The 27,064-nt window shown below is 34.7% G+C and overlaps 1 protein-coding gene across 1 annotated transcript in view; it reads left to right on the forward strand.

Annotated features, from left to right (window-relative positions):
• Positions 1-27,064, forward strand: part of LOC148956361 (uncharacterized) — a 63,307-nt gene that overhangs the window by 27,961 nt on the left and 8,282 nt on the right. Inside the window, exons 2-5 of the mRNA XM_089090464.1 lie at positions 463-601; positions 7,551-7,672; positions 16,139-16,290; positions 19,194-19,251. Coding sequence (XP_088946590.1) covers positions 463-601; positions 7,551-7,672; positions 16,139-16,290; positions 19,194-19,251 — 471 coding nt within the window. The remainder of the gene's footprint in view (positions 1-462; positions 602-7,550; positions 7,673-16,138; positions 16,291-19,193; positions 19,252-27,064) is intronic.

The following is a 27,064-nucleotide window of genomic DNA, read 5'->3' on the forward strand; positions in this document are numbered from 1 at the left end:
GGTGCTACTCGTGACAGGACCATGTGGTTTATGGTTTTCCAAGTGAGAAAGTTCCTGTTTTTTCATTCTCACTGAGAAAACCATAAAACAGACATGAATTGCTGTTGACATCCATATATGTGACATAGTTCCTGTTTTTCAAATTCTCACTGACAAAAACCATAAAACATCCATAATTTGATGTTGACATCCGAGAAAAACATCAAATAAATCGAACAACACACATAACCATCCATGAAAACAACCATAAATGTGACAAAATTCATGGTTTTTCAAGTGAGAAAATTCCTGTTTTTTCATTCTCACTGAGAAAACCATAAACCACGTGGTCATGTCACGAGTCGGACCCCCTCCTCTACTCTTGACTATGGAAGGACTTCTTAAAAAGTCCTTAGTCTTCGTTTCCTTTTGAGAATATAATTAAAAATGAACCCAAGTTAATGAAATATAAATTTTTTCAAGGTCATGGATGTGGACAAAGGTGGATTTTTGAAAGAGTCCCCAACTATAAGCTCTATCGACAGGCAAAAGAGACAGTTAAAAATGTCTCAAAAAACGAGTGCATGGATCTATGCTTATCTACTCGGAATTTTCTGTGCCGGTAAGTAGACCATTTAAATACGCTGAAAATTTCGGCTAATTTCTTTTCCCTATGATTCAACGATTGCCAACAATTTTCAAATAATTTGGCAGTAATATTACCAGATATATTAAAAAAAAGTGGAGTTTTATTCTAGTTAAATTTTACTAAATCATCAGTTCTTTCTGAGAGATCCCCATTCAACTCTATATTTTTAATTCTAAGTCTGCATGGAAAAGATCAAAGTGCACGAGAAGCACAATTTACAATTAAGACTTATAAAAAAGCTTTATAATATTTGGGAAAACTTATGCATCTGGATAGATAGACAGTGCTCAATTCGAATGCTTGAAGAACGTATGTATGTCCAAACGATAAGCTGGTTCTTTCTCTAAGAAAAATTCGTGAAATGCACGATGAGGTTTGAAATGTACGATGCCTTTATGCTGAAAAACGACAGACTGTTTGTTTAGCTCAGCATTAAGTATTTCAAATAGAGAGCAATTTAACCTAATTAAGCTTTAACCACGCAGTAGTGTGACGTATGATGGAATGCCCCACGATGGATCCCACGTGGGATGCCCCACGATGTCTTCAGCAAATCAGTAAAAATTTCGAGTCGGTAAAATAGTGGGGTGAAGCGCCACTAATTTAACGGGTAAATTATTTTTTTATTAGGGTACATGGGCTGATGCAAGAAGGTAGGTATCACTTCATTTAAAATTGGACTAAACAGAGGGCTTAAGATGCTTGACAGTTTCTTGGCCGAGTATCAGAACTAAAAATAAATTGAAAAAATAGAGATTAGTAAGATAGAATTCTTTAACTTCGAAAAAGCTGCTATTTATTTTAATTAGTATTTTCGATTTAAAATTTTATTGAGTGAGGAATTTCATTTATTAGCTTAGAACTGATCGGAGCAATGGCGTCTTATGTTCCTCTTAAACTAATATTAAATAAAAAAAGTTTTTTTTAAGTGAAAGTAAGGAACGACGTTAAAACTAAAAACGAACAGAAATTATTCCGTATATGAAAGGGACTATCCCCTCCTCCATTTCTCTCTCTTTACGCTAAAGTTTTTCGTTGTTTAAAAAAAATAGAGTTGTGAGAAAGTCAAACTTTAGCGTTCAGTGTTGCCAAATTGTGAAGAAAACATCCCTCGCCGATCGCCCAATTTTTCAATTGATTACAGTGTTGCCAAATTTTGTCTCCTTTAACCTAAAGGACTGTTAAAAATACTTTAACACAATTGACTCACAGCAGAGAAGATTCTAAGAGGTCAGACACTACTTTTTGGGACTAAACCTTATCTGCTTGACTAGTAGCTCATTCTAAAGCACATTTTTCGCTGATTCATAATATATACGTCTTACCGCGTTTAAAAGTCTTGAATTCAATTTAGTTCCCAAATAAAGTTTTTTTAAGAAATTCAAAATCCTTTTCAAAATCCTTGTCTTACAAAAAAGCGGGCGATGGCCTTGCTTTGGCTTATTATGTCCTATACAGTGTTTTTATGAAGTGAAAAACAAGTTACCATAACACTACCATAGCATTTAGTATTTCCTTCATTGCTACAACTCTTTGTTACTTTTTTATTTAACCAGGGCGATTTTTTTATCGCCCTAGTCTTAAAATTCTAGCCATAAGGTCAAAGAAGGAGGAAAAGGTTCCTACTCTTCTCAAAACGTGGAGTGCTATCATCAGACGGATGAGACATTTCAAATGAGCTGTCGCTCGCCAGAAATCGGAGCACAATCACAATTGACTCACAGCAGAGGAGATTATAAGGGGTCAGACACTATTTTTTGGGACTAACCTTATCTGCTTGACTAGTAGCTCAATTTAAAGGCAATTTTTCTCTGATTCATAATATATACGTCTTACCGCGTTTAAAAGTCTTGAATTCAATTTTGTTCCCAAATAAAGTTTTTTTTTATGAAATTTAAAATCGTTGTCTTACAAAAAAGCCGGCGATGGCTTTGCCTTGGCTTATTATGTCCTATACAGTGTTTTATGAAGCGAAAAGCAATAGGCCTTAGATTTACCATAACATTCAATATTTTCTTCATTGCTACAACTCTTTGTGACTTTTTCATTTAATTAGGGCGATTTTCTTATCGCCCTAGTCTTAAAATTATTTGAAAAAACTACATTTTCTAAAGAGTTAAAGAGGCTGAGTCACAAGTTCGAACCTTAAAACGTACAGGGATTAGGAGGTACAGTTGGGGGGCTGCCGCCCCCAAACCCCCCGCTTTTGTAGCCTTTAAATAAAAAAAAAGTTTTTCAAACTGAAAGTAAGGAGCAACATTAAAACTTAAAACGAACAGAAATTATTCCGTATATGAAAGGGGCTGTGCCCTCCTCAACACCTCACTCTTTACGCTAAAGTTTGACTTTCTCACAACTCTTTTTTTTTAAACAATAAAAACAATAAATAAAAAAACAGTTTTTTAAACTGAAAGCAAGGAGCAACATCAAAACTTAAAACGAACAGAAATTATTACTTATGTAAAGGGGATTGTTCCCTCCTCAACACCTCGCTCTTTACGCTAAAGTTTGACTTTCTCACAACTCTTTTTTTAAACAATAAAAACTTTAGCGTAAAGAGTGAAGCGTTGAGGAGGGCACAGCCCCTTTAATATACGGAATAATTTCTGTTCGTTTTAAGTTTTAATGTCGCTCCTTGCTTTCAGTTTAAAATACTTTTTTTTTATTTAAAGGCTGCAAAAGCGGGGGGTTTGGGGGACGGCAGCCCCCAACTGTACCTCCTAATCCCTGTACGTTTTAAGGTTCGAACTTGTGACTCAGCCTCTTTAACTCTTTAGAAAACGTAGTTTTTTTCAAATAATTTCTCCATGTTTTTGTACAGTTTAATACTTATTATTGCTTGACTAACTGTTAGCTGATCGCGTCAGGAGTTAAAGTTGGGGGGCGGCCGCCCCCAAACCCCCCGCGCTTCAAGATTCTTCAGTTAAGGCTTTTAATTCCTGAATACTCAAATCAAATGCACACTAAGATTTTCTTTTTTCAACTTTTCTTCGAGTATGCGGGTATACGGTGTGTTATCAAAGCAGTGGAGACTTACCTGTAACCTGAAGGCCGACTGTGATATTCTTCTGGAGACGTCTGTTGAGCCGAAGGATTTAATAGATTGGATTTAAAAAAGAAACTGAGTTTCTTTTTTAAATTTTAAATTCAATATATAAAATATTTTCTCTGACGGGGAATCGAACTCAGGTCTTCCGCCTGACAGTCAGGAATAGCGACCACTGTACCACAGAGACACTCGTTACATTATTTTTAGTCTCTGCAATCTATTTTTGACGCAAGCAAATCCCCACAAAACTTGACATTTAGTTTTTGTAAAACAGGGAAGGAGTGATCGATTGAGCTGAAATTTTGAGGATAAGCTCCCAGGCCTCAGAAATACTTATTCTCTAAATTTCAAACCGATCAGACAACGTTAAAGGGGGGCTGTGGTGGGAAAAATTAACATGGGCTCTTATAGGAAAACGAGGTTTTTCGTAAATGTAAATTCGGGGGATAATTTTTTCGGTCTGAAAATATCAAAAGGCCCTAACAGTTCAAATTCCGGTTCGAATGAGTCCTCATTCACCCGGATCTGTTGCCAAATGTGGCCTGTAGGCGTGGCTGATAAAAAAAAATAACCAGAAGAACATTAAGTGGCATTATTTGGTTTTTAGAAAACAAGGAAGGAGTGATCAGATTGAGTTCCCAGGCACCTGTAAAGCTTATCCTCTAAATTTTAGCCCAATTGGACAACGATAAAATGGGGCTGTGGCGGGAGGGTTGAAACTTCCGGCCAACTTTCCCCCATGAAGATAACGTCGGAGGGGGTGAAATTTTGCATGTTTCTTAGTTTGAGCTTAGGCTACAAAATGCGATCCCCGCCATTTCTCTGCGACCGCTAGGACTGGAAATCGCTTAGCATTGTGGTGGGTCACCTCTTTAAAGAGGCACAAGTGTGCCTCCTTGATGGAGATAAGGAACGGGCAGTTTTCCTCCTATACAATTAATCTCACATTACGGCTCGCAGTATTACGGCTGAAAAATCGCAATAAAAAAAACAGGAGTCATGATTGCAGCGCTAACTGCAACAAAGTAAAAAGCTAACCACAGCCCAAAGTAACCAAAAGTTATTAAACGTGTTTTTAAAAAAATAACAACTTAGTGAAAGAAAATTGCTATGTAAAACTGATTCAGGATCGAATGAGTACCCTCCAAAATTTCTATGACCTTGAGGTGGAGACGGGGCTAAGGAAGGGGTAGTTGTCCTCCTATACGATTAATCTCACATTATCTAAGGCCTATTGTTTTTCACTTCATAAAAACACTGTATAGGATATAACAAGCCAAAGCAAGGCAAAGCATGGCCATCGGCCGCTTTTTTGTAAGACAAGAATTTTGAATTTCTTAAAAAAACTTTATTTGGGAAATAAATTGAATTCAAGACTTTTAAACGCAGTAAGATGTATACATTATGAATAAAAGAAAAATGTCATTTAAAATGAGCAAATGATCAGGTAGATAAGATTTATATCAGAATAGTACTGTCCGGCCCCATAGAATCTCCTCTGTTGATAACCAATTGTAATTGTTCCCCGGTATTTGCTAAGTTGAAGCTCATTTGAAATTTCTCATCCACCCATAGAAATCAATCCAAGCTTTAAGAAGCATAGGAATCTTTTTTCTCATTCTTTGACCTTATTGCTAGTATTTTAAGACTAGGGCAATAAGAAAATCGCCCTGGTTAAAACAAAAGTCACAAAGAGTTGTAGCAATGAAGGATATACTCAATGTTATGGTAATGTTATTGTAAATTGTTTTTCACTTCATAAAAACACTGTATAGTACATAATAAGCCAAAGCAAGGCCATCGCCCACTTTTTTGTAAGACAAGGATTTTGAATTTCTTAAAAAAACTTTATTTGGGAACTAAATTTTAAATTCAAGAATTTTAAATGCCGTAAGAGGTATATATAATGAATCAGCAAAAAATTGGCTTTAAAATGAGCTACTAGTCAAGCAGATAAGGTTTGGTCCCAAAAAGTAGTGTCTGACCCCTTAGAATCTCCTCTGCTTTGAGTCAATTGTGGTTGTGCTCCGATTTGTGGCGAATGACAGCTCATTTGAAACATCTCATCCGTCTGATGATAGCACTACACGTTTTGAGAAGAATAGGAACCTTTTTTGGCCATCGCCCGCTTTTTTGTAAGACAAGGATTTTGAATTTCTTAAAAAAAACTTTATTTGGGAACTAAATTGAATTCAAGAATTTTAAACGTGGTAAGACGTAATCAGCCAAAAAATGGGCTTTAAAATGAGCTACTACTCAAGCAGATAAGGTTTAGTTCCCAAAAGTAGTGTCTGACCCCTTAGAATCTCCTCTGTTTTGAGTCAATTTTGATAGTGCTCTAACTTTTGGTGCGTGACAGCTCATTTGAAACGGCTCATCTGCCTGATGATTGCACTCCACGTTTTGAGAAGAATATAGACCTTTTTCTCATTGTTTGACCTTATGACTGGATTTTTAAGACTAGGGCGATAAGAAAATCGCCCTGGTTAAATAAAAAAGTCACAAAGAGTTGTAGCAATGAAGGAAATACTAAATGATATGGTAATGTGATGGTAAATTGTTTTTCACTTCATAAAAACACCGTAAAGGACATAATACGCCAAAGCAAGGCCATCGCCCGCTTTTTTTAAAACAAGGATTTTGAATTTCTTAAAATAACTTTATTTGGGAACTAAATTGAATTCAAGTATTTTAAACGTGGTAAGACGTATATATTATGAATCAGCGAAAAATGAGCTTTAAAATGAGCTACTAGTCAAGCAGATAAGGTTTAGTCCCAAAGAGGAGTGTCTGAGCCCTTAGAATCTTCTCTGCTGTGAGTCAATTGTGTTAAAGTATTTGTTATAGTCCTTTAAGTTAAAGGAGACAAAATTTGGCAACACTGTAATCAATTTGAAAATTGGGCGATCGGCAAGGGATGTTTTCTTCAAAGTTTGGCAACACTGAACATAGGGCGATGGCAAGGGCGATGGGCGATGGGCTATTACTTCAGGCTGGTTTGTACAGTGGCTCGCAAGAATCGGCACTTAACTAATTCAGATGAGGATCAGGATGCTTTTATTTTACCTCTGAACTAATGTGTGAAAATCATAAGCCAAGCTAGGGTAACTACAAGCGCAATTTGAAAATAAAACAAGTCCCCGCAAAACTGGTGTGGAGGCTTTTAAAACAAAGACTACTCCCATCTCAATCTTCTTTACTTCCGTTGCTTCATTTTGAAAAGGTGATGCTGCATTTTGGCAATAAAAGATAGATGCTCTTGTTAAATCTTTTGAAAAGGTACTTCAACTTGATGAGGCTTCCTGTGCAAACCCTCCAGCGCGAGGAATCTAGAAGTTATCCGAAGACACGAAAGTCTCCTCCTTGAAGAATCAATCTTACCTCCTTTCATGTCGTACGTGAGGCCAGTCATGGAATGTGCTTGCTATCTCTTTGAAGGAGCCCCTGAATGCAACTACGCACCTCTCCAACATGCTCAAAATCGAACAGCTCACCGAGCAGCTTTATGAAATCTTGATTTCAAACCCATGACCTTGAGCAGGGTACACCCCATCAAGAATACCTGAAAATGAGCTTCACCTGATAATCTGTTTCCACCTGAATCACCTCATAGGAGAAAATATATCTGAAAATTTCTCACTTGAAACATTCAGGTGAAGATACAACAAATACATCAAAGCTGGAAATTAAACAAGGATATCACCAAGACCTGGGTCATATAATCATTGTTGAAGGAGCCACGAAGGTTGCAATTAAAAAAAAAAAAAGAACGAGAATAAGTGTTAGCTACGGTAAAAATAAAATAAATCGTGGTAAATACATTGCATTTAAATGGTTGAAAACTCTCTGATGAAAATCAATTCTTTTTTTTAGGTCTGCATCGTATGATAACATGAACCGTGACTGCTATTTAAGTAGTGAAGATCGGCAAACTGAACCAAGTAGTTTAAAATTTGCCAAGTACACAGATTACCTTGAAAATCAATGTGTCACAGGTAAGTTGATTAATTTTACGTTGCTTTTAAGAGGTGGCGGAAGCATCATACCTGAAAAAAAAGGACCTTTAGTCTTAGTTTTCTTAAAATTTCATGTGCGACGCTTTGGATGGTATTTAAACGCCGCGTATCAGCTTCATACGCTTCCATAGTCTCTGCTAAGCTTCGTTTTAATCGCCGTTATCTGTCAACCTTTTACAACACTGTTGCTCTCCCCCATGTCCTCTACATTGCACCCTTCTGGAAGGTTCTTACACACGTTGATAAATTGAAAATCCGTTCAACTTTCTTCCGTTTCGCAAAATATTTACTGAGATATCCAATTTGGACACGCAATTCAAAGCTCATCAATAGACTTCACATAGCAGATCCTACTATAGCTATTGTTAAGCTCATAGAAAAACACAACCAAAAGATTTCAAACCACGCTTGTAAACAACTCCTTTTACACTAGCCACATTTATATACATTCTCATAGCTCCTTTTCTTCATTTTCGTCATTCTTGTTACAAGTACCTGTCTTCTTCATTATTTCTGTGCTTTCTAATTGTCTTTCGTCCTAGAAAGTATAGTGCCCTTCTGTTGTGCTCCCTCATTTTTGTTGTTAAAACATGATTGGAAACAACTCCTTCTACACTACTTACATCATAATAGTTGCATAGTGATCTTTTTTTTTATAGTGCTCTGTAATTTCTTTTTTGCAATAAGACAGGTTTTCAATAAATAATAATGATAATAATAATAAAGACCAGAGGCATCACTAGTAATAAATTTTGGGAAGGGAGGATAAACTTTACCGACTTGCTCGTCATTTTTGCCGATTGATTTTTTTTCTGCAATAGGCTAATCGAAAGAGTGGATAGGATGTATGGTATACCCTTAACATAATGTCCATTTTCTTTCGTGCCTTACAACCAAGCAAAGAGTTGCTTCTTGTATTATTTTACCGCAAGAGGTAAAATAATTAGTCACTTATTAAGGGCGCTTTGAACGTTGTTTGACAGTTTTGGTGCTTGAGTGTGGTTGGATATGATACCATTTTTCTATTTTAGCATTCCAGAATCCAATTTGGCGTTTTAAAATCCATGTTTGAAAAAAAAACATGGTTGAATATGAGTAACTATACATTCGTTTTTAGTCGATCGCTATCATAAGAATACAACGATTTTCCTTAATTAATTGACCCAACTAAACCCCAAGTACCCTTCTTTTTAATTTATATTACCTTTTTCTTTTAGTATAGAAATGGTTTCATAATTTTGTTACAATCAGGCATATCCCATTGCACATACCCTCCAAAAATTTCTAAATTATAAATCAGCATAACTATCTTATTTTTCTTTAGTTTTGATTCATTTTCTTTAGTTTGATTTAGTTTTAGTGGTAAATCCGTAATTTAGTTTCAATTAAGAAATTCAAGGGTAGATTCAGTACTTCCTTTTTGTTACTCCTTCACAGTATTATGACTTGTACGATTTTCTCCTGGGAGACAATCAACGATTTTAGCTTTAAAATTACTGACTTCTTATGTCAGCGGCAGGAGAATAACATTTTCCTTTATTTTACCATAATTCTGATTCGCGAGGCAATGATAACTCCAAATACTACCCCAAAATATTCAAATACTTCTTTGTTAAATTATCATTGAAAATTATGTTCTCAGGTAATTGGATCTCAGCATTATGGAATTAATCTATATTGTTGTCATCTATATTGTAATCTATATTGTTGTAATATATATATATATATATATATATATATATATATATATATATATATATATATATATATATATATATATATATATATATATATATATATATATATATATATATATACAAAAACCTAACGAAAAAGAAAATTTTTAAAAGAAAAGTTAAGGCCATATTAAAATTAAGATCAATAGAAATAGAAGCCTACAATAACTCAAACTCAAAACGACCAGAAATTATTATTAAAGAATAAAAAAGGAAAGGAGAACAATTGGTATGGCTGTAACACTGCATATAAATTTATATAAAAGTATATACGGTTGGCTGTAGTAATGCAAAAGGTAAATACAACATTGGTTTAAGAATGGAAAGAAAAACAAAGAATGAATTTACAACGATAACCAAGTTAAAAATAAGTTTTAATTAAACAATGCCATAATATGATGACATTTGATTATGAGATTTGGCGCTTCCCATTGATATTTCAGTTCCAAAGTCTTATCAATTTTTTCTCAAAGGGAAATTACGTGGTGGGCCTGTATGTAGACTTACAGCTAAATTAAATATAGTCATTTCCACTTTTCACATATGTTTATTGATATTGGTTTGATTTTTATTGTTTGTAGTCCTGAGGAGCTAATTAAGGAGGTAATCGAACACAAGTTTTTAAAAATTTTGCCCCTTTGTTCAAAAAAAGAGATAATCAAATGTTTAAACTTGACTTACTTGACTTGTGTCCCATCCGTTCTTGAAGGTCGTTTTGGGGCCTCTTCTTTAACCAGTTCATTGATATGCCTCCTGTAGGTGCTTCTGTTGTCGGCCAGGCGGAGGAGTTGTGGCAGGTTGTAGGGTGAGAAGTTTTCTTTCCATCTCTTCGGAGGGCGACCTCTGGGGTGAGAAACGTGTACTCGTCCATCGAAGGTTATCTTCGGGAGACGAGTGCTAGCCATGCTTTGGGTATGTCCAAGCCATTTGAGTTGTTGTAGTTTTATTTTGTCCAGTATTGCAAATTTGACTTTCAGATTATGAGACGCTTGGAGTTGGAGATTCTGTCATGATAGGTGATACCAGCGATGCGTCGTTGGGATTTGGTTTCAAAAGCAGCTAGGCGATGCTGATCGTCTGTTTTAAGTGTCCAGGATTTACAGGTATAGATGGCGATTGGACTAATGAGGGAGTAGAAGAGTCTCGTTTTAATAGTTGTTGTTAAGTTCTTATTCCTCCAGATAGGCATCAGAGCTTTAATATTTAAACTACTAAAACTAAAATAATTACTTGCTAGTTTATTTTCCGTGATGGGTAAAAGTCTCTCGATTTCCTGTTTCGTAAGTTTAAGCCTACTTCGTAATATCCACGTGCGCGCAAAAAAAATCTTATTAATTTTTCAAGGGGGAAGTCCTCGCAGTCAGTTTCCTAGTTCAGGTTTTTGCACTCAAGCAAAATTCGATGGACTAGTCCTGGGTCCCAACAAGAATTTCTATAATGTTTGAGAAAAATGGAGTCACAGTCTTGCAGAATCGAAACAACACTTAGCAAAGGAGCTGTAAGGCTGGATAAATTCAGGCTTGACTGCTCGTAGGTCTTTTCTACCATAAAAGAATAAGTTTCGTCGAAAACTTCACTATCACCTTGAATAAGCTTTTAAGAAATTTCCTTATTTTCAAAAATTTAATCAGCCCCCGCTCGCTTTTTAGAAATACTAAATAAGCCAATCAGTTAAGTCCACTGAATATAAATAATAGATTAAGTCAGAATTTGTATATAAATTGAGTCATACCTGTGCGAATGGACAGTTGCAAGCCACTTCGCCGGCTCACAAAGTTTCGTTCTGCTTTTACAATTACGAATAATACAACTTCTCACCATTTTTCAGTGACTGACAAATACATACTAACCCACTAATGAAAGAATAGGTGGGAGGAGTTTTTTGTACACACCGAGAATGAAGCGCCATAAATCATCAGCTTTGATCTTACTGCTATATTATCAATATACAGTGCTACTAAGGTTCATTGATGGCTAACTGAAAGCCAATCTTCCGTGATACTGCGTAAGAGTTCGCGGAATGGGGAACAGCCCATTAATTTGAATAAGAATTTTCTGTGATACCACTTAATCAACGTTAGATTTTATTTCAATCTGTTTTCAAGTACGGGTTTTTAGTTTTTCATTTTTTTTTTTTTAGTTTCTAAATTTTCGCTATATTTCAATTGCTAGCTCCTCAACCGTTAAATGCAATAAGTAGAATTTTTTTACTATCTACTTGTTTCGCAACTAAGCTCTTTGATTATTACATATGTTTCTGATATGTATCTGGTTTCCTTGTATTGTCTTGCAAAATCCTCATAAATTGAACAAAATCCTTAGAAGAGATTGAAGGACTGTCCAATTTCCATGAAAATCTGACAGTTGGAATTAGTTTTTATGATATGGTCGTATGCAATTTACTTAAAAGCTCCTACAATTTTCTATTATCATCTTAATGTCATTCTTAAAAGAAAAAGCTTTCATCACCGAAAAAAAAGTAAGTCTTATATTCTCTCTGAGACAAGCTTTTAGCAACAAGTAGTATTTTTCGAATCGCTTCAGAAGTGATTGATGGCGTATGTCGATACGAGGATGGGATACAGATGGAGACGATCTATTTTCAGGACTGGCCAAATATTGACTTAGCAGCATGTGTCACTCATACGTGAATTTTGATTGATGCAAGTTCTCGAGGTTTCAGAGACAACAGTATAGCACTAAGTAAAGAGCCGTATACCTTTAATGCATTATTATTACTTTTTCGCGGCCACTTCGTATGAAAGCATTGACAGTGAAAACTTACAAGAGGTCTCATTTGATTAGAAATTCAAAGCTCTCTTGCCCTTTTTGAGAGTCAAAAGGGACTGGAGGGCAACCTGCCCCTTCCCTCTGTGTCTGTTTTTGCAATCCCCTCCATTACCCCAAGTCATCTAATCAAAATTTGAGATTGCCATTACGTTCAAAATAAATTGAGAGGTTCAAAAAGTGTATCCCTGGCAATGACATAACCCCCACAGCCCTAGGGTGCCTCAAAAAGCAAAAGACAGTAAATGCTGGGAACCACAGGTGCGAGAGGAAGCTCGCTAAAATTTTGTCATTAAATGCTCTGCCATTAAGGCTTGTTGGAGTCACAAATTTCCCTTTGTGAAAGTAAATTTTAAAAAAGTTCTTAAAAAAATTTTTATCACAAAATGGAGTTGAACTGCCGAATCCCTAAAACCCCACAAAAGTCTGAAATGTCTATTTGTATTTGGTGTCATTTTTTTTTTAATCCCACCTCCTCTCCTCTCGGTGACATAACAATCTTTTTCACTTAATTTCAAAGTTTAATATCACCTACACTAATTTATAAACATCATTAATTTTTTTATTTGGGTAGCCAAACATAATTGATGAAGACAAGGTATACTAGAAAAAAAAAAATTAAAAACCACAAAAAAATACCATTCCCGGTTTTGCTAGAAGTGTCATTTGTCTGAAATGTCATTTGTACTCTTGAAAGCTGAATAGATTGGTTTAAAAGTTTTAATTTTGAATTTTAAAAGTTTTATTTAGATACCAATATTTAACGAAATTGAATTAAAACAAAAGAATAGTGACGAAAATAATAGTTGCCTAGAAATAATAAGGCTAAATAGGCTTTCCAAAGAAGTTTTGATTCTAAGAAATTGTTTGTCCTTTTCCTGGAAACTTGACTAGTATTTAAAAGCAATGTAAAGAAAAAGTGATTAAGTACTATGAACTGGCTTAGACTTGAGACAATTCTGAAGCACATATTCTCTGAGGAGCCCGACTCTCTCAAGGAGCCAAAAATCAAAAGTCATTAGAATTCAAAATAATTTCACGATATATAGTTTTTGTAACATCATATTCATTTGGAGTTTAGACGAGTGTTGCCAGTAAGCAAGAGGTATTGATTGAGCTCCCTGGAGATTGTCAGTGTATGAATAAAATTGGACAGGCCCTGAAAAATATTAGAAGTGAAAAAACATGAAATTATTGATGCTCGCTTTAAAACTCTGCATGTATTTTTATACGGAGCATTTGTATTTTAGCTTTTATCCAAACCAATTTAACGAGGATTATTTTTAGGAGTACATAAAGTTATGTGGTATCCTGCATAAAAGTATGAGTTTTTTCCTATCTTTCGATCCAGTAAGTTTTCCATTTCGTCTCTGGCTTGTCTCTACTACCTTTTTTCAAACAGTTCGTGGTAACGAACTGTAAGTAAGAAGCGACCCGGCTCAATGGTAACCGAAACTCTAAAAAACGGAATTTTAATACCAATAGATACATCAAAAGAATCAAATTTTAATTCTGATTTCAAATATATAAGTTTCATCAAGTTTAATCTTACCTATCAAAAGTTACGCGCCTGAGAAAATTTGGCTGATTTTCGAACAAAAGGGGAAAGACCCCTTAAAAGTTATAGAACCTTAATGAAAATCTCACTATCATATTTAACGTATCAGAGAACCCTACTGTAGAGGTTTCAAGCTCCTATCTACAAAAATGTGGAATTTCCATTTTTTGCCAGAAGAAAGATCACGGATGCGTGTTTATTTGTTTTATTTGTTTTTTCAGGGGTAATCGTATTGACCCAGTTGTCCTAGAATATCATAGGAGGGCTCGTTGGAACGGAAATTAAAAGTTATAGTGCCCTTTTTAAGCGACCAAAAAAATAGAGGGCAACTAGGCCCCCTCCTGCGCTCATTTTTTTCTCAAAGTCACCCAATTAAAATTTTGAGATAGCCATCTTGTTCAGCATAGTTGAAAATATAATAAATATGTCTTTTAGGATGACTTAATCCCCCACAGTTCCCAGGGGAAGGGCTGCAAGCTATGAACTTTGCCCATTGCTTACATATTGTATTGGTTATTGGGAACTATACATACATTTTCAGCAAGGATTTTTTTCTGGTGGGGGGAGGGGGGCTGGAGGAGGGGGTTGCTCGGGAGAATCTTTCCGTGGAGAATGTTTCTTTGGGGCAAGAGACATTTCTATGAAGGGGGCGCCAGATTTCCAAGCATTATTTGAAAAATGTTCAGATTAAATTAAAAAAAAAAAAGTTTTTTCAACTGAAAGTAAGAAGCAACATTAGAAGTTAAAACGAACAGAAATTATTTTGTATGCGAGGGGGTTCTCCCCCAAGTCAATACCTCGCTCTTTACGCTACAGTTTTTTTTTAGTGTTTTCAAAAGAGCTATCTATTCTAATTAAACGGCCTTTGTGATTCAGGGGTTTGTGAATTAATTTTTTTTAACTTTTAACGTAAAGAGCGTGGTGTTGACTAAGGGGAGAACCCCCTCATATACGTAATAAAATATACGAAATAAAAAAAAAACAATAAAAAAACAAGCGATACGGTTCAATAGTAATCGAAACTTTTAAAAACGGGTGTTTTGATGTCCATAAATGTATAAAAAGAACGGGCTTATAATGCTGATTCTAAATATATAAATTTTATTAAGTTTATTATTACTCATCAAAGGCTACGAGCCTGAGATGATTTACCTGATTTTTTAAAGAGGGGGGAAACATCCCCTACAAGTGAAAGAATTTTAATGAAAATCACACCGTCATTTTCAGCGTATCAGAAAACTCTATTACATAGGTTTCAAGCTCATATCTGCTAAAATCTGCAACTTTGTATTTTTTGCCAGAAGAAAAATATACGAACATAGAAGTTCGTTGCTTAAGTTAATTTGTAAATCACGTCAGAACCAAATTGAGAGACAGCCATATAGCAAAAGAAAAGTAAAAATTTTATGCAAATTTTGTTTACTTATTCAATGACGCTGACCCAAAACAAAAGCTGCAGTAACTAAAGAACGATCAGAAATTAAATAAAAAAAAACAAGTTTTTTAAACTGAAAGTAAGGAGTGACATTAAAACTTAAAACGAACAGAGTTTATTCCGTATATCAAAGGGGCCGTCCCCTCCTCAACGCCTCGCACTTTACGCTAAATTTTGACTCTGTCTCACAGCTTTATTTTTTTAAACAATAAAAAACTTTAGCGTAAAGAGCGAGGCGTTGAGGAGGGGACGGCCCCTTTCATATACGGAATAATTTCTGTTCGTTTTAAGTTATAATGTCGCTCCTTAATTTCAGTTTAAAAACTTGTTTTTTATTTTATTTAATTTTACTTAAATACGTCTCATTATATTTATCCAGCGCATGAAGTGAGAAATAACTCTTACAAACACAATAATTAATTTCCCCCCAAAAAAATATCAAATGAAAATTTCAGTCTTTGGTATGACGAAATACGAAAAATTGGGTATGGGCCACTAAATAAATCCAAGGGCTACCAGGAAAAAAAATCAATGGCTAATAACTAGTTTAATTGAAACGATCAAATCATAGTTATTTTGGTACTTATGCATTAGCTGGTACCCACGCGATACATTGTGCTAAAGGAGACGAGTCAAATGGGTATCTGTCAATAGAGAATTGAATCGCAAACCGTGGTTTGTCATTGCATTTACAGTATTGAAACTATTGGTTTTTGGGGTTTAGGGATAAAATAGGTACCTAGGTTAGGCTACGTCTTTAATATGCTATGCTTTACCTTCCCTCCCCTCCATAATGTGCAAATATATAGCCCAAATTTGTTTCTAAACTATGATATTTTCATACTATTTTGTTGTATTTCATTAACACTAGCCAAACTTGGACTTCTCGCGTCGGTACGAGCTAATGCATAAGTAACATTTTTTTATAGACAGGTATGAGTGTAAATACGGACAACCACTGAATGGCAGAAGTACCTTGTATCCTGACCGACCAGTGCGAGCTAGTACTGAAAGTGAATGTCAAAAAGCTTGTGAAACTGAAAGAGAATTTAAATGCAGAGCTTTTACGTACCTCACACGAGTAAGTAGTTTAAAAAATACCTCATTTCATGAATTTATGAGTGTTTCATTTATTTTTACTAATAATAAAATGCTACTTTTGACATTATGATTAAAACGAAAAAGTATCAAAACATCGACAATAAGCCTTAATTGATAGCGGTAATGTGAAATTAGTATGGGATGATACATTATTCTCAATATAGATCTGCTTGCAATTTATTTCCCGGATTTAAATGGGTACTGTTCTAAAATCCGGGACAAACCCCTCGAGAAAAGCAAAATCAGATAACCATCATCCGGCAATTTGATTCTGACGCAGCATAAACAAGGGTTTCTCACTTCGGAAACAATATTTATACTTTAATTTTTTGGGGTTTAGGGGGAAAAAAGTTACCTAGGTTAGGTTCTGCATTTTTCTATGCTTTACCCCCACCCACATCCCTAATATACAAATATATAGCCAAAATTTGTTCATAAACTATTATATTTTCCTCCTATTTTGTTTTATTTCATTAGCATTAACCAAACTTCTCTTCTCGCATGTGTCCTGGATTTTAGAATAGTACTTTTATAAGTCTCGTATCAGCTCTCGTATCAGTGTATCAGCTTTATAAGTCAACACTAGTATCGTATCAGCTGATTATACCAGCCTCGATATTCAGAAATTCTACTACACAAACATTTGAAAAGATAATGAAACGTGGAAAAGAAAATGAAAACGTTTTCTGATAAACAAAAAATACTTTGGTATCAATTCAACCTGGGGTAATTCTTTGACCTTAATTTATTCTGCTGATAACAAGTTTTGATCATAAGAGATCAAGTAAATTTGATTGTACGCTGAAGTTTCTAAAGTAAAAAGTGTAAAAAACTAAATAAAAATGTCCTTTTTGCGCTCTCGTATTAAATGTTAGAATCACGTTGAATCTTCTCCTTCGTAATCAAACTAATGTTCTTTTAAAATGAAACAAAAAAGAAAATTTAAGAAGAATAAACCGTTTTCATCAAAAAAAGAAAAGTTTCATAAAAAAAAATATGTTATAATAATTTCTTTTTGATGAGAAATTTTGGATTACGAAGTGGAAAAAAATTTGACTGTACACTTGAAGCCTCGAAAAAAAAACCTTAAAAAAGAGTGTCACCTTCTTATTCTCGCATATTAACTATGAGAATAACGTTCCGTCCTCTCCTCCATAATAAAACTAAGTTTTATCCATTATTTTCTAAGATTTTTTCTTGTTTTCTTTTTTTCTTACAAAAAGAAGAAAATACTTTAAGTACATAAATTCAAAGAAAAGTCTCCTAATTACTCATGTGCTTTAATTAAACATATTCAATCTTACTTACAAATCAATTATGATCAATCATATAACAAGTGTTCTTTCGAAAATTCTGTAAAAAAAAAAAAAAGCGATCAAATTGAGGCCTAATTTTTCACTGATAAGCTTCTTCCAGTTTTCCAGTAAAATTGTAAGCTTAATAAAGCTTTTTTGTTTATTTTTAATTCAATTATTTGAGGGAACAGTTCCCTTAATTGAATTTCCATATCAGCATTTGAGCCTTTTGCAGAAGTTTAAATTATCTGGTCTGGGACTTCGAAATGTGAATTGTCCTTTTCAAAAGTCAACGAGAAAAGTCGAATGTAATCTATCCCAGATTGTTAATTTCGAATTCTTTAACTTAGGTCAATCATAAAACATAATAAATAAACTGTCCAAGAAGCAGAGCTTCTCTACGGATGGAAAAAACGTAATTTTGAAGAAAAGAGAGAAAAAAGCGGTAGAGGGACACATTTCCTATGCAGATTAGACGCGAAACCAAAATAAGAATAAACAAAAAATCAAATTAATAGGCTTTCAAGAAACCCAGCATACCTAAAACTCATAATTTGAATATAACATGTATCTCTTATCGTTTTATTCAATAAGCCAAATTAATAGAATGGCTTATCATCTAAATCAATCCAAGCTTTAACCCCCAAAAGAAGTCGGTCGTGACGGGTCGAGTAGCCCACGAGCGGTGGGCTATCCGGTACCCCAGAAGTGACAGAAAATATATATAAAGGGGCACGTCAGTGCTTTTTATTCAAAAAATGGCTTTCCTTGTTGTTCAAATGGGGGGGGGGCGTTGTAATTTTACCGTAAAGGATTTTGATAGTAATGATTCTATTGTTTAGCCTTTTTTCCATCCGTTGCCTTTTTTTAGTGGCTTCAGGCTTCTTGTTGCAATTCCTATAAATTCGTCTTTAAAATAACGTTTAATGTTAAGATTAATCCAAGAAAACTTACCATTCCCAAATTAGCTACGAATGATAATTTTTGTCGCCAGACAATTTTTTTTCAAAACCCGGTTTTAAACTTTTGGTTACTATGGGATGTGGTTTGCTCTCTACTAGGCTGCAGCTATCACTCCAACCATGATGTTTCATCTGACGCCACACCAAACTACTTACTTAACTTTTGACACTTAGTTAATCAGTTCATCAATTTAATACACCTCAGTTTACGAACAGTTCTACTACCGAATCTGTGTAACATGCAAAATTGTGTATGTAAACATGAAAGTACATTGTGTATTCGACAATACGTTTTGTTTAATCACCTTTTCTTTTTCGGTTTTGAATTTTCCAATAGTTTTTCGTGGAGACCAAAAATAATTAATGTCCGATTTTATTGCTCTCTGTCTACTTTCATCCTTTTCCCACGATAATAATTTTACTCAAAAAGACAAGAAACACGTTCCTTTAAGCGCAAACTCCCAAAGGAATTCAATAATCTCCAATCTTAAACTCATTTCGTTTCAAATTGCGTATTGCGTTTTGGCTCATTCGGTTTCTGTAGGAGTTAAAATCCCCCTTTCAAGAAATTCTGCCTCATTTGAATTCTCGTTTCTGGGATGGGCAATCCTATTATTTTCTTGCAGCTGAAATTGGTTTTTATGCCATTCTTAAACACAAGCTTTTACGTACAATTAGGAAGAGGTAACTTGACAAAGTGGCTTAGAACAGAAAAAGAAATTCTCCCAGAGAGAGTGAAAAACTGTTTCATGAAACTTTAGGGAGTGTTCGAAGTTTTAGTGTTTGTAATCTGTTGCTTTTTTTCTGATCCAGTACTTCTAAATATATAAAAAGGAAATATGTTAACGTAAATTGCAACTCAAATATTTGGAAAGTCCTAAATGAACAGAATAAACGTAATATCGAAGAACAATGAGTTCAAGCCTGTGGCGTCATTTCACTGAAATCTAGGGGAGGGCAATTTTTGTTCAAAATCTAGGAGATGGGGCAAAATTGTTGTTTTTATTCATTTCTTCGTGCTTTTGAACAAACCCTTACATGAAAAATAAAGAGCTACCTACCATGACAGCGGTTTTTTGAGTGCAGTAGTCATTGAAACCAAAAGAACCATAAACAGAAGGGATAACTATGATTAGTTGCAGGAGGATACGAAAAAATACTTTGAAACGAGAAAAATAAATGAACAGGTAAAAATTAGAAATGAAATCTAACTATATTCTGTAGGTTTAAGTCAGTAAATTGTCTATAAACTGCTATAACATTTCCGACTCTTGACTATTAAAATATGAAACCTAAACTTAAATTGAAATTCTAGTGTTTTTCATCTCTTTGTACCTTTATCTTTTACTTTTGGTCATACTAATAAAGGTTTAGTAAATAATTGCCGTTATGCAGAAAGATTGCATTTTATTTTATTTTAACTTAACAAGGATCTAAACTTAAGCTAAACTTAGCTCTAAACTAAAGCTAGACCAAACTTAACAAGTATTTTTTATACGATCTATTGCTTATATTTTAAACCATCAAATTTAACATTTGTGTGAACTTTGGAGCTGAAACTAAATTCCGTTATTTAATAAAAGGCAAAGTTTTATGTTTTTTTCGAGAGAATGATGGTTAAGAATATGGATATAATTGTGTGTTTGTCTTTGTATTTCTTTCCAATGTAATAGTATCAATTTCGTGTTTGTAAAGTACCGGGAGGGGGGTCATTCAAACAGAAATTTTGAAGTCCTATTGTCATCTTTAAATACCAAAAGACGTTTGAATGTTCTGATTTATGTAACCTGATGCCTTAAAAGATCAGTTGAAGCTCGAATAGGGCCAAAAAGATAATCACCCGACCCAGAACTATAAAATATATCTATTCATATAGCTTCTCTGTTATGGAGATTATTATACCACGCATGGTTAATTTGCCTCTAAACACATATGTGCAGTCTATATCAAACAGTTCGTGGTAACGAACTGTAAGTAAAGAACGACCCGGCTCAATAGTAACCAAATCTCTAAAAAACGGAATTTGATACCAGTAGATACATCAAAACAATCGGATTTTTATGCTGATTTAGAATATTTAAGTTTCATCAAGTTTAGTCTTAACCATCAAAAGTTAAGAGCCTGAAAAAAATTGCCTTATTTTTGAAAAAAGGGGGAAACTCCCCCTAAAAGTGATAGAATCTTAATGAAAAGCAAACCATCCCATTCAGCGTATCAGCTGTACTGTAGATGTTTCAAGCTCCTACCTGAATTTTTTGCCAGAACAAAGATCACGGATGCGTGTTTTTTTTTTCAGGGGTGATCGTATCGATCCAGTGGTCATAAAATATCACGAGGGGGCTCATTCGAAAGGAAATTAAAAGTTCTAGTGCCCTTTTTAAGTGACCAAAAAAATTGGAGGGCAACTAGGCCCCCTCCCACGCTCATCTTTTCCCAAAGTCACCCGATCAAAATTTTGAGATAGCCATCCTGTTCAGCATAGTCAAAAACCTAATAAATATGTCTTTGAGGATGATATAATCCCCCACAGTCCCCGGGAAAAGGGCTCCAAGTTATGAACTTTGCCCATTGTTTACATATAGTATTTGTTACTTGGAAGTATGCAGACGTTTTCAGGAGGGATTTCTTCTGGTGGGGAGGAGGGTCGGAGGAGGCGGCTACGTGGGAGGATCTTTCCATGTAGGATATTGTCATGGGTGAAGGGATATTTTTAAGACGGGGGCTGCCGGATTTCCCAGCATTATTTAAAAAAAAAAACGATCAGAAATTAAATAAAAAACAAGTTTTTCAACTGAAAGTAAGGAGCAACATTAAAAATTAAAACGAACAGAAACTATTACGTATATGATGGGTTCTCCCCCTAGTCCATACCTCACTCTTTACGCTAAAGTTTTTTTTAGTACTTTCAAAAAAGCTATCTATTCTAATAAAGCGGCCTTTGTGATTCAGGGGGCATTCATAAAGAGTTGGAACAAAATTCGAACTTTAGCGTAAAGAGCGAGGTATTGCCTAGGGGGAAATTTTAGCCCAAAAAAGTAAAATTAATATGCAAATTTCATTTTAATTATTCTTGTACGGTGAGCCAAAATGAAAGCTTAATTAAAAACAAACATTAGGAAATTAAATAAAAAATAATTTTTTTTAACTGAAAGTAAGGAGCGACATTAAAACTTAAAACGAACAGAAATTATTCCACATATGGAAGGGGCTTTCCCCTCCTCAACGCCTCAACACCTTGCTTTACGATAAAGTTTTTTACTGTTTTAACAAATAAAGTTGTGAGAAATAGTCAAACTTTACCGTAAAGAGCAAGGCGTTGAGGAGGAGACATCCCCTTCCATATACGGAATAATTTCTGTTCGCTTTAAGTTTTAATGTCGCTCCTTACTTTCTGTTAAAAAAGCTGTTTTTTTTAATTTAATAGAAGATAGGGACTGTTTATGCGGCAAAACTTACTGATAGTTGAAAATCATTTGATAAGGAAGAGGCTATTTTGTCTCTTTTTTGGAGCAGGGGAATTAAATTCTTTGAAATATGCTCTATTGGTCAAAGTTTTCAGACTCTCCATATACAATTTTTGAAATCAATATGGATGATGTTAGAGACTGAGTTTGCAATCTTACCTTTAGGAGAATACGTTTAAAATTAATATGATAATACAGAAATAAATAGGCAATGGGCAAAACTTATGCTTATTAAATAAAAAAAACCAAGTTTTTTAAACTCAAAGTAAGGAGTGACATTAAAACTTAAAACGAACAGAAATTATTCCGTATATGAAAGAGACTGTCCCCTCCTCAACGCCTCGCTATTTACGCTAAAGTTTTTTATTGTTTTAAAAAATAAAGTTGTGAGACAGAGTCAAACTTTAGCGTAAAGAGCGTGGCGTTGAGGATGGGACAGTCCTTTTCATATACGGAATAATTTCTGTTCGTTTTAAGTTTTAATGTCGCTCCTTACTTTCAGTTTAAAAAACTTGTTTTTTTTATTTAATAAGCATAAGTTTTACCCATTGCCTATTTAAAAATTAAATAAAAAAAAAAAAGTTTTTTAAACTGAAAGTATTCAGTTTAAAAAACTTGTTTTTTTTATTTAATTTTTGAACGTTTTTGAATAAATGCAGGTTTTGATCTTGGCTCACCGTACATGAATAATTAAAACAAAATTTTCATATTAATTTACTTTTATTTTAGTTAAATGGCTTTCTCGAAACTTGTTTAATTTTATTTACGAACGTTTTTATTAGTAATAAATATACGTAACTTACGAATTAACTTATGTAACGAACTTCTATATACATATATTTCTAATGCGTATATTATGGGGTTCGCCCCCTATTCAATACCTTGCTTTTTAAGCGAAAGTTCGAATTCTGTTCCAATTGTTTAAAAATGACCGCTTAATCACAAAGGCCGTTAATTAGAATAAATAGCTCTTATGAAAGTACTAAAAAATCTTTGGCTTAAAGAGCGAGGCATTGAATATGGGGTGAACCCAATCATATATGTAATATTTTCTGTTCGTTTAAAGTTCCGATGTTGCTGCTGTTGCACTTGAAATACTTGTTTTTTTATATTAAATTTCTGATCTTTTTTAAATAATGCTGGGAAGTCCGGCGTCCCCTTCATAGCAATGTCCCTTACCCAATGAAAACTTTCTTCATGGAACGATCCTCCCAAATAACCCCTGACCCCCCCCCCACTACCAGGAAAAATATCTCCTGAAAACGTCTGTATACTTCCCAATAACCAATACTATATATTAACATAGGGTAAAGTCAATAGTTTTAAGGCCTTCTTCCAGGAGCTTCGGAGTACTTAGGCATTCTAAAAGACATATCTTCAATGTATATAACAATTTTAAACCGAATAGCCCTCTCAAAATTCTTGTCGGGTAACTTAGGGAAAAAAATGAGCGTTGAAGGGGGTTTATTCGTACTTTATTTTTTCTGGTCAATTAAAAAGGGCACTAGAACTTCTAATTTCCATTACAATGAGCCCTCCCATGATATTCTAGGACAACTGGGTCGATACGATTACCCCTGGGAAAAAAAAACAAACAAACAAACAAATAAACACGCACCCGTGATCTTTCTTCTGGCAAAAAATGCAGAATTCCACATTTTTGTAGATAGGAGCTTGAAACCTCTACAGTAGGGTTCTCTGATACGCGGAATAAGATGGTGTGATTTTCATTAAGGTTCTATAAATTTTAGGGGGGTCTTTCCCCCTTTTTTCGAAAATCAGCCAAATTTTCTCAGGCGCCTAACTTTTGATCGGTAAGATCAAACTTGATGAAAGTTATATATTTGAAATCTGCATTAAAATCTGATTCTTTTGATGTATCTATTTGTATCAAAATACCGTTTTCTAGAGTTTCGGTTACCATTGAGCCGGGTCGCTCCTTACTTACAGTTCGTTACCACGAACTGTTTGATATGACATTGATAACAATAAGCTATATACAACCCGGATATTTAGTCTTCACACCCAAAAATTTTATAACAGGTGAAAAAGAAAGACGCATTTGAAAAAAGTTTTTAAAGTTGTTTATGTGAAGTTCTGAAGAGTATTTGGTCATAAAACAATTTTTTGCAACTAACAGTAATTAAGGAGTGGCTTCTGCTAATTGTAACCGAGACTGAAAAAGACATTTTGATAATGTATACAAGTATTAATTTACAACATTAATTAATTTACAAAATTAAAACAACATTAATTTCTTATTTTTTTTTGTCTTTTTTTAAAATTGTGTCTAGAAGGACGAATTTCTCCCATTTCCAATTTATGTCCCAAAGGTTCATTATTTTAAATTTATGTTCACGTCACGTCAAACAATAATGTGCTAGTCAAACAGTTCGTGGTAACGAACTGTAAATAAGGAGCGACCCGGCTCAATAGTAACCGAAACTCTAAAAGACGGAATTTTGATACCAATAGATACATAAGAAGAATCAGATTTTTATAATGATTTCAAATATATAAGTATCATCGAGTTCAGTCTTACCCATCAAAAGTTACGCGCCTGAGAAAATTTGCCTTATTTTCGATAAAAGGGGAAAACAACCTCTAAAAGTCAAAGAACTTTCATGAAAATCACACCATGAAATTCAGCGTATCAGAGAACCCTACTTTAGAAGTTTCAAGCTCCTATCTGCAAAAATGTGGAATTTTGTATTTTTTGCCAAAATAAAGATCACGGATTCGTGTGTTTTTTTTTTGTTTTTTTTTTATTTATTTTACCAGGGGTGATCGTATCGATTCAGTGGTCCTAGGATATCGTGAGAGGGCTCATTCGAACGTTAATCAAAAGTTCTAGTGCCCTTTTTAAGTGACCAAAAAATTGGAGGGCAACTTGGCCCCCTCCCACGCTTATTTTTTTCCCGAAGTCACCAAATCAAAATTTTGAGACAGCCATTTTGTTCAGCATAATCAAAAATCTAACTAATATGTCTTTGAGGATCACTTAATGCCCCACAGCTCCCGGGGGAAGGGCTGCAAGTTATAAACTTTGCCCATTGTTTACATATAGTATTGGTTATTGGGAAGTATACAGGTGTTTCCAGGAGGAATTTCTTTCTAGTGTGGGGGGGGGGGGGGGGGTCGGAGTATGGGTTAACGGGGAGGATCTTTCCATGGAGGATATTTCCTTGGGGGAAGCAAAATTTCCACGATTTCCCAGCATTATTTAAAAAACGATCAGAAATTAAATAAAAAAACAAGTTTTTTTCAACTGAAAATAAGGAGCAACATTAAAACTTAAAACCAACAGGAATTATTACGTATAAGAGAGGGTTCATCCCCTAGTCAATACCTCGCTCTTTACGCTAAAGTTTTTTATTACTTTCAAAAGAGCTATCTATTCTAATTAACCGGCCTTTGTGATTCAGGCGTTTGTGATTCGAACAAAATTTGGACTTTAGCGTAAAGAGTGAGGTATTGACTAGGGAGCGAACTCCCTAATATACGTAATAAAAACATACGAATATAGAAATTCGTTACATAAGTTAATTCATAAGTTACGTCAGAAGTAGAGGAGGGGGTCCGACTCGTGACGGGAGTCCTTATATGGGCATAGAATACTGACGGGAGTCCATATATGGGCATAGCCTCCCTAGGGAGAATGATTACGTAATGGGGTCAATGACCTCTTTTTCCAAGATCGATTTATTTGATGTTTCTATGTGTAATAACTCCGGGGCGAAGGTTGCACATGCGCATTGAATTCTAACGGGAACAATGTTATTGATCTAGGACTCGAGGGGGAGGTGAATTTCCGTGGATTTACGTAATCGAAGGGGAAGTGAATTTCCGAGAACTTGATTGCGTAATCGAAGGGGAAATTATTGATTCACGAAGGGGAAATTAAGAAACAAACATGGCTTCTTTAATCTGTGATTTACATAATCGCTAGGGGAAATTATTGATTCACGAAGGGAGAATTAAGAAACAAAAATGGATTCATTGTTGTTTGGTTAGCTTAACCTGAGAAATTGATTTACATAATCGGCGGGGAAATTGTTGATTCACGAAGAGGGAATTAAGAAACATTAAGGCTTCTTTAATCTTTAGACCTGAGGGATTTATTTAATATTGCTGTTTTTGGACAAGTGTATGCGAGGGGTGAATGTCAAGGTGTCCTGGAACGGGAAACAGTTAGATCACGTGTTTCCTTCTCAGCCAATCATCGAGTCGGATACATCCTCCTTCTCAGCCAATCAGAGACGTGCTTACATATTAGCGGCGGTGGGAATATAAGGAACGGGTTTTTGCTAGAGTTTTATTAGTCTGTGAATAGAATTCACTAAGTTTTTAGTTAGCAGAGTAATAACATGAGTGAACAAGTTGAGTTAGAAATATCCTTTTATTGCAATTGTTCTATTTGTAAAGGACATTTTCATGATTTTGATTATTCACATTAACCTACTGAATGTTTAGACAGCATAGAGGCAGAGACAGATGAGAAGAATCTGGAGGAAACAAGAAGAAAAATTATATGTGACATGGAGAGAAATTTAGACCGATTGCAAGTTAGCTCAGATAAAAGAAGGATTGATATGATAGAAAAGGAAGATCAAAAGAAGAGACTGGTAAAAAGAGGGCTTTTTCTATAGCGTAAAAGACAGAAGTGAAAACCCAAAGAAAAATGTGTATAGTGCAAGATATAACTCGGATTATTATGATGATTATGCTCCAAGAGAAGAGAAAAAGTGGCCCTTCAAGAGACAACATAAGAGGTCATTCTACGAAAAAGTCCCTAGGGAGAAAGATTACGTAATCGCTCAATGACCTCTTTTTCCAAGGTCGATTTATTTGATGTTTTTCTCGGCTAGCCTGCCCTGAGAACTTGATTTACATAATCGCTAGGGGAAATTATTGATTCATGAAGGGGAAATTAAGAAACAAACAAGGCTTCATTGTTGTTTGGCTAGCCTGGCCTGAGAACTTGATTTACATAATCGCTAGGGGGAATAAAAAAATTGCCAATGGATTCAATG

The sequence above is a fragment of the Artemia sp. Qi Xiang Cuo genome, chromosome 1, assembly GCF_049724085.1.
Source record: "Artemia sp. Qi Xiang Cuo chromosome 1, ASM4972408v1, whole genome shotgun sequence".
Taxonomy (NCBI): Eukaryota; Metazoa; Arthropoda; class Branchiopoda; order Anostraca; family Artemiidae; genus Artemia; species Artemia sp. Qi Xiang Cuo.